Genomic DNA, 9,095 nt, shown 5'->3' with positions numbered 1-9,095 from the left:
TGTCACGCCACTCTGGTGTGCTGTTGTTTCAGGAAAATTGCCTATGGTCAAATGTTTGGTACGCATTGGCTGTGATATAAATGCCACCTCCGATTCTGAATCTACACCAGTGCGTTGTTTTATGACACATGTATATATATTTAATAGGGTTGGGAAACTGCTGAACTAAATCACTGAATTCTTAAATTGGATTAGTTTATTTAGTTGTTGCTACAACAACACAAACAACAGTTTAATTAGTTAAGGAATGATTCAATGAGGCTATCTAAAAAGCCCAGGTATAGCTCGCTTAATATATACATAGAACGAATTTGAAGTGACCTTTTCATTTCATTGATTTTAGAACGAAAATCTAAGTATATAAAAATATACAGTCAGTGTCAAAAGAAAACGTACACACGTGGAAATTGTTCAACACCTAGTTGAAGGTGGTGCGGATATTAAAAAAAACGAATATTAATGGTGGCATTTGTTTGATAAATTCAGTACAATCCACACACTTATGTTTATATTTGATTAATACAGGCGCAGATGTTACTGCCAAGGATATACGAGAAAAGACTTCGCTAACATTATGCGATACAGGAACATAGGCTAGAAACTACCAAGCTGTTATTAGAACATGGTGCCGCTCCATATGTTAGGAGTCGCTACGGTGGTGATGCTCTACGCACTGTTTGCATTAAAGGGGGCGAATCAAATTTCGATTATTTAAAAACACACCTCGAATACTCAGACGAACGCATTGCAGAAGCGCATGAATTGATTGGTTCTTATGCGTGGTGTTGGGTCATCCAAGCCACGTACGCTGTAAAGGGCATTCAATAAACTTCGACATGTTAGCAAGGTGAAACTAAATGTTTCTTCAGGGGTTGCACGTGATATTTGGATACGTTACATACATGAATATCCTGAAAGAGCAAATTACTTGATGCGGACCATCTTACAAATCGAAACACAATGTGGGCAGCTGTATAATCTGTGATGTGCTGAATCATGCAAATTGACAATAAAGAATAATTTTCGTATGAAAAAGCTTTCAACATCATGGATATACCCACAGTTGATGTGCCTATGTGGAACGCTGATAACTTCTGCCGAGTATATGTTAAAGAACTGAACACGATTAAGAATGCAGAAGGGGACGCGTATGTGAACATTTTCGAGTTACCCAATCAAGCACGAGGTTCATGCATAAAAAGATACATCAAGCTACATGGCTGTCTCCTGATCGAAATACTCGCAATCAGATCGATCACGTTGTGATAGACGGACGGCATGCCTCCAGTGTTTTAGATGTGCGAACGATCCGAGGACCTAACATCGATTCGGACCATTATCTCGTTGCAGCCAAAATACGCACCCGCCTCAACGCGGCTAAAAACAAGGAACAAAAAACACAAGGAAAGCTAGACGTCGAAAAGATTCAATCACAACAGACTGCCAATGATTTCGCAACTCGACTCTCACACCTGCTCTCTGAGGGCACAACTTATCCTGAAGGAATACAGGAGCAGTGGGAGCATATCTCCAAAGCACTTCATACTGCCGCCGAGGAAAAAATTGGTTACCGGCGGCCACGAAAAAACAACTGGTATGATGAAGAATGCCGCGTTGCAACCGAAAGAAGAGACGCTGCCTACAGGGCTACGTTAAAAGCGAGCGCGACAAGAGGAGTGTGTGAACGCTATCGTGAGTTGAAAAGGGAAGCGAGACGCCTTTTCAGGAAGAAAAAAGCAGAAGCAGAAAGGCGAGAGTGCGAGGAGCTTGAGCTGCTAGCCACCAGGAATAACGCCCGAAAATTCTACCAACAAATACGGCGACAGACGGAAGGTTTTAAGACCGGGGCAAACTCCTGTAGGAATGAAAACGGCGACCTTGTAACTGATGTCCAGAGAGTGCTTAGATTATGGAGGGAACACTTCTCTGCTCTCCTAAATGGAGGCAGCAATTCACCGCGCAGAGATGAAGAACCCGATCTCGCAATCGATGATGATGGAATATATGTCCCCCGGCCGATTATGACGAAGTTAGAATAGCAATAACCAGATTGAAAAACAACAAGGCCGTGGGCGCTGATGGATTGCCTGCGGAGCTATTCAAGTTCGGCGGCGAGGAGTTGGTAAGGCGCATGCAGCAGCTTCTTAGCAAAATATGGGCGGACGAAAGCATGCCCGACGGTTGGAATCTAAGTGTTCTTTGCCCAGTCCACAAGAAGGGGATACTGCAAAATGCACCAACTATCGTGGAATCAGCCTTCTTAATATCGCATATAAGGTCCATTCAAGTGTATTGTGCGAAAGATTGAAGCCCACCGTGAACCGGCTGATTGGACCTTATCAGTGCGGCTTCAGACCTGGTAAATCTACCATCGACCAGATTTTCACAATGCGCCAAATCTTGGAAAAAACCCGTGAAAAGAGAATCGACACACATCACCTCTTCGTCGACTTTAAAGCCGTCTTCGACAGCACGAAAAGGAGCTGCCTATATGCCGCTATGTCTGAATTTGGTTTCCCCGCAAAACTTATACGGCTGTGCAAAATGACGTTGAGCAACACCATCAGCTCAGTCAGAATTGGGAAAGACCTCTACGAGCCGTTCGAAACTAAACGAGGTTTCAGACAGGGTGACCCCCTATCGTGTGATTTCTTTAATTTGATGCTGGAGAAAATTATACTAGCTGCAGAACTTAACCGCACTGGAACAATATACTATAAAAGCGTGCAATTACTGGCATATGCTGATGACATTGATATCATCGGTCTAAACACCCGCGCTGTTAGTTCTGCTTACTCCAAGCTGGAAAAAGAAGCGGTAAAAATGGGTTTGATGGTGAGTGAGGACAAAACGAAGTACCTGCTGTCATCGAGCAAAGAGTCAGCGCATATGCGCCTTGGCAACCACGCTACTGTTGGCAGCCATAATTTCGAAATAGTAAAAGACTTCGTTTATTTGGGAACCAGCATCAACACTAGCAACAACATCAGCACTGAAATCCAGCGAAGAATCAATCTTGCCAATAAATGCTACTTTGGACTAGGTAGGCAATTGAAAAGTAAAGTCCTCTCTCGGCGAACGAAAATCATACTCTACAAGTCACTTATCGTACCCGTCCTGCTATATGGGGCAGAAGCATGGACCATGACAACAGCAGATGAAGCGGCTTTGGGAGTGTTCGAGAGAAAAGTTCTTCGAAAGATTTATGGACCTCTACGCGTTGGCGATGGCGAGTACCGAAGAAGATTTAATGATGAGCTGTACGAGCTATACGCAGACATCAACATAGTCCAGCGAATTAAAACGCAGCGGCTGCGCTGGCTAGGCCATGTTATGCGAATGAAAGATGATGTTCCGGCCAAGAAAGTGTTTCTATCGGAACCCGCCTATGTAAGCAGAGGTAGAGGGCGGCCCCCACTCCGTTGGAAGGACCAGGTGGAAAACGATTTAAACTCCCTTGGTGTGACCAACTGGCGCCGGTTGGCGGAGCGAAGGAGCGACTGGCGCGCCTTGTTGGACGGCCATAACCGTTTAGACGGTTAAGCGCCAATTAAGTAAGTAAGTAAGATCATTTGACTAAAGTATCCGCGTGCATATCAAATGAATTTTGTGCTTCTAATAAATACTCCAAATTCCTCTGCATGAGCTGTTATCAACACATTATTGCATTCTATAAGTTTCGCAGAATGTGTATAGATTCCATTAGACGATTTGAAGAGCTCTTGCATACGGGCGATGTGGTGACTTTTGAAGATGATAAACAATTTTCACTTTCAAGCGATAGAGACGTTAAGGAAGTATCTACGGATAATTTGCCAATAGAACAATATAATCACCTTCGTAAAGATTAGGAAGAAAAAGCACAATCCGAAATAGCAGATACCAGAAATTAAAAAAAAATGTAAAGAACACCAACAAGAGGACAGCCAAGAGCCACAAGAAAGGAACTATAAATACGACTGAAAATGCACAAGAGCTTGTTCATGATTTCAATTCATTTGCCAATACCGAAAACGAACATAATCTATCTGATAATGCAAAGGAATCTGGGAATCCTGATGATTCTGGAGATAACATGTCATTCGCTAGCTTCAAAGATTCTCAAGATGTTAAAACTGGGTATAAGCGCAGAAGCACAAGGAATAAATCAAAAACTGTCAAAACACCGGCCTCAAAAGCCATAAGAATCAAAACGAAGAAATTAACTATCTATCATTGTGAGATTTGTCCGCCGGGTTTTTTTTTTTTTTTGTTGAGCACCGCCTCCTGGCACATAATCGTGAGCATAAAGGTCTCAAACCCTATCCTTGTACGCGAGAAGGTTGCAATAAATTTTGCACGCGGTGGAGTGGGTTCAAGACATCTGAATCAGAATGAAGATAATGCGAGTTTTTGTTTGAATGCGATGAAGAGGGTTGCGGTAAGATATACAAATGCAAATCGGCATTAAACGTACAAAAGAGGGAGATTCACAAACTGGGCCCTGAACATTTGTGAAACATGTGGCAAAGGATTTAAAAGTACGACAATCCTTCGTGAACATCGCTATACGCACAAAGATAAATCTGAACGTCCATTTTCGTGTGATCAGCCACATTGTACACGTCGTTTTGCCAATAAAGACAAGTTAAAAGTACATCTGAAGCGGCATGCTGGCATCAAAAAGGTATGTATGCTCACATTGTGGTATGCATAAACGACTAAGAACGAATTGACGATTCACATGAACTATCATACGCTGGAACGTATGTACATGGCCATGTCGCTTCTGTAGCAAGGTTTGCAATAGTGCTGGTAATTTGAAAAACTAAAGGAATATGCTTGTCGTCATTGAGATCTTAAATTTGCCAAACCCGATACACGAAAGTATCATGAAATGAGACATACAGGTGAGAAGACAAAGAATGATTACTGTAAATATGATATTAACTTGTTCTTTCCTTGTAGGTGCCGGTGTGTTGCAATTTAAAAAAACTACACAAAAATTAGCCTCAAATTCAGCTGAAGAACTTCGCCTTGAACTATAAACAACCCTCCCAATTCTCATCGGCGCCTGGTGCAGATTTCTTTACATTAGCATGCCATTTGGCCACATTAGCATATTTACTAAAATCAAATCCGGCTACTTCAAAAGTGGACGCTGTCGCAAGTATAGAAAGATCGGGTAAGGTAAGTGCATCACCAGCTACATACTTGTGTCCTTCGAGGAAAGTATTTAGCAGGTCAAAAGCTGATTCAATTTTCTTGTACAACTCTGGATCACGTTGATTGATAACTGCTTTCCTTTTGGGGCATTTCAGCGTATCATCTTTGCCATATTTCTCAGCCAAATAGACCATAATTGCGCGTGATTCCCAAAGTGGGAAACCATTGTCGACCAGCGTAGGAATAGTGTGCTGTGGATTTAGTTTAAGATATTCTGGTTTCATGTACTCGCCAGCCATAAGATTCATTGGTTTCTTATTTAAGTTGAGACCAAGCGCTTTTGCGGTCATTATAACCGATCGGCAAGGGGCAGAACCAGCTGTGTCATAGAAATCCATGTTTGTACTTGGTGTATTTATGTTTGCTTCAACGACTTATTAAAAAAACTCGGCATAGGTGATTTGGTGCATTTCGATTGTGCGGGGAGAGCACAGGAAACTCTGATGCGTGCGCTAGAATTGCTCAAATGAAATACTTTCGGATACGGCTAAGCTGCCGGTGAGATTCCATGCACTGTTATGAGTTGCTCTTATTGTTATTAAGCTCCAGTATTTTGGCCATAGTGTGCCAAAAAATAAAAAAAAGGGGGGGGGGGGGTTGTGTTGTGTGGCAGATTGGTGGATCTGCGTCAGGATTGTGTTGGCCTCGTTCGGGTTGATCGAGAGCTGGGTGATCTCTGGTTCCCGAGAGGGAGCGTGGGTGATGGGGTTTGTTGGCCTCGTTCGGGTGAACGAGAGGTGGGTTACGGTGGATTATCGATAGGGGGGTGGAGTTCGGAAAGGAGGGAGAGAAACGGAGGGATTGTTATGAGGAGCTCTTGGTCTTGTCGCAATCCTTCTCCTCCGTTGGAAGAAGGATCAGTTTGACCAAAGGTCGTCTGACTTGATCCTTCTCTGTTATGAGGTCAACTACGCGAACTCGGTTATCTTCGCCGGGGTGTACATTGACGACTCGACCTAACCTCCATTCGTTGATATGTTGTCCTCTTTGAGGACAGCGAGATCTCCCACTTTTATATTTTCTTTGGGATGCTTCCACTCCACTCGTTTTTGAAGTTCGGATAGATATTCCACCTTCCATCGTTTGCAGAAAGTGTGATGGAGGGCTTTGATTTTCTGCCATCGATTGATCATCGAGGCAGGGCTCTCACTAGCATCTGGATCTGGCGGAGCCAGTAGATGGCTGCCAGTGAGGAAATGGCCTGGGGTAAGTGGCTCTAGGTCCGTCGGGTCATTGGACGACGGGCTGAGCGGCCGCGAGTTCAGGTATGCCTCTTTTGCCTCTTTTGAAGCTTTTCACTCCAGCCTCCCACAGCCCTCCCATATGGGGAGCGCCCGGAGGGATGAAATGCCACGTGAGTGACTGGTGGCTGTACTTTGAGACAGCGTTCTCTCGCGCTTGTGAGATGAAGGTCTTGAATTCTAATCGTAAGGATCGTGACGCTCCGACAAAGTTCGTACCATTGTCGGAGTACATATCTTTCGGGCATCCGCGCCTAGATATGAGACGGGCAAATGCCGCTAGAAATGATGGTGTGCTGAGGTCAGTAGTGGCCTCCACATGAATTGCTCGTGTGGAAAGACACACGAAAAGGCAGACATAGCCTTTGGATAGTCGACACCCTCTGCCGCGGTAACTTTTAATGTCGAAGGGTCCGGCGAAGTCGACTCCAGTATTCGTGAATGCACGACTGAATGATCCGAATAGTCGGATGGGATATTTCTTTTCAATTTTTCCATATGTCCGAGCGTTTCATATTCTGACAACACCCGAACATATTCCTTACCTAAATCTGGGTTTTTTATTAGCCGCCCCTCATTCCGAAAGAATTGAGAGCATGCACGCTTCAGGGATGGTCCTAAGTTAATATTGTTAGGGTAATCCTGCCGGAATGGTAGTGACACGGTGTACCTTCCATTCCCACTTCGCTGCGTTGTTTCTTCAAATAGTTGTTCGCAGTACCTTTCATCCTCATTTAATATTTTATTTTTGGGTACATTTTCTACCTCCCAGAAAGCTTTGAGTTGGTTGTCTAACGCAACCTCGCTGTAGAAAGACATAATGCTCTTCGTTGGATTCGGTGATTCGATACGACCGGTTAGTATCCAACCGAACACTGTCTCTTGGGCTAAGAGTGTGTTTAGCACATTCTTTTTTATACCGTTCATTATAATTTGGGGATATATGTCTCCGCCAAGTATGAGGTCTACGTCTTCGTTGACGTAGAACCCCTTGTCTGCCAAAACCAAGTCTGGGAATGCCTGCATAGTCATTGCGTTGCTATGGCAGGATGGAAAATTCCCAGTGAGTTTCGCTAGAACTAGTACGGGTGTAGTCAGGCTGAAGCAGGGATCCACTGGTGAACGTAATTCGATGTTGGATGCTTCTTTCACCTGAGCTGACACCGCATTTGTGATGCCTGAGACATGGGCATGCATTTTCCTCGCTGGCAAATTGATTCTGAGTTTCAGTCTTTCAGTTATAAAGGAACATTCAGACCCAGAATCAATTAATGCCCGCGCGGAGAAGTCGGTACCATTGTGGTGAATGTGTACGCGAGCAGTTCCTAATAGCACACCTGTGCTGGAATTGGCATGGCAGGATTTGACAATCTGGTTCGTAGAGGAAGGTGGTTGTCCCGCTTCCTGCCTTTTCCGTGCCTGTACCGAAGTTGATGGGGTATTAACCGCATCTTTGAAAGGGTTGCGCACCGCCAGTTGCTGAAGTGTGTCCGCATGCAAGAGCCTGTGGTGACGAGAGTGGCATTTGGAACAGTTGTACGAACTGGTGCACCTCGTCACTGTGTGTCCTGGGGATAAACAATTCAGGCAGCCATTTGTGGATTTGACGAATTTAATCCTTTCTACCGGGTTTAAATCGCAAAATCATGAACAGTTGCGTAATCTGTGCTCCGTCGATTTGCACATTTTACATATTGATTTTGTTGTTTGCTTGGTTACTTTTGTTTGAAAAGCACCAAGTCTTTTTGTAGGGGTTTCTGTCGACTGGCGCGACGGGTTAGACTTTTGCACTTTAGAAGTGGCATTCCCTGTAAAACCAGACACGGTTTCAAGTGTCTGAAAACAATTTGACAAGAATTTGTCCATATCCTCCCACTTGGATATGTCCGTTTTGTGGTCAATGCTCTGCTCCCATAGAGCCAACGTATTTTCGGGTAATTTTGTCGAGCATAAATATGTGATGATCGCATCCCAATTTGAAACATCGATCTGATGTGTTTTTAAGGATGCTATACAATTATTTATGTCGCGCTGTAAGGTTTTGATTGAGCTGCCGCACTCGCTATCTATCTTTTTTAGATTAAACAAAATTTGTAGTTGTGAGTTTACGAGAATCCGTTTATTCTCGTATCTCTTAGATAGGTTTTTCCAGGCTGTTTCGAAGCCTTCATTTGTCAAAGGACATTTCTTGACAATGTCCTTTGCCCCACCTTGGGTTTTTTGGTTAAGGTGGAACAACTTTTCTACCGGGCTTAGGCGACTGTTGTTTTTGTAGATGGCCGTGAACAGGTCACGAAACGTTGGCCAAGATAGGTAGTCGCCCTTGAATACCTCAGTATCGCAAGCTGGCAGGCGGATACTGTGTTCGCGCGCGCGTTCTCCCTCAGGTTTGACTGCCCTATTTTTTTCCTCCTTCAATTTGGCTTGAAGTTCAGCCATGTTCGACATGCATCGCAAGAATACGGCATATGCCGCTTTATGCTTGATCTTGACCGCTGCAATTTTCTTTGCGTCGAGCGTGTCAGAGCCAAGCAACTCCTCTAGGGCGTTCTCTGCTTTTTCCCACTTGGCTTGCAATTCTCTTTGCTGTATTGCAAGAGTGTGTACAGTGTGCAGAGCCGCATTGATATCATTAAAATCGGCCTCGAA

General features: G+C 44.1%; 1 protein-coding gene and 1 pseudogene across 1 annotated transcript; one reads left to right on the top strand and one right to left on the bottom strand.

Annotated features, from left to right (window-relative positions):
* Positions 1 to 3,686: 3,686 nt before the first annotated feature.
* Positions 3,687 to 4,969, top strand: LOC137235016 (zinc finger protein 782-like; annotated as a pseudogene).
* Positions 4,970 to 5,021: 52 nt separating this feature from the next.
* On the bottom strand, positions 5,022 to 5,563 carry LOC137234613 (glutathione S-transferase 1-1-like). Its single transcript, XM_067758062.1, has one exon. The coding sequence runs from the start codon at positions 5,541 to 5,543 to the stop codon at positions 5,022 to 5,024; it is 522 nt and encodes a 173-aa protein (XP_067614163.1). The 5' UTR covers positions 5,544 to 5,563.
* Positions 5,564 to 9,095: the final 3,532 nt, after the last annotated feature.

This window comes from Eurosta solidaginis, chromosome X, assembly GCF_040869045.1.
Source record: "Eurosta solidaginis isolate ZX-2024a chromosome X, ASM4086904v1, whole genome shotgun sequence".
Classification (NCBI taxonomy): Eukaryota; Metazoa; Arthropoda; class Insecta; order Diptera; family Tephritidae; genus Eurosta; species Eurosta solidaginis.
This window is presented reverse-complemented; position numbering and strand designations above follow the sequence as displayed.

Bases quoted from the DNA above. Each gene is read 5' to 3' on its own strand.
- LOC137234613 (XM_067758062.1), bottom strand. From the start codon at position 5,543: ATGGATTTCTATGACACAGCTGGTTCTGCCCCTTGCCGATCGGTTATA.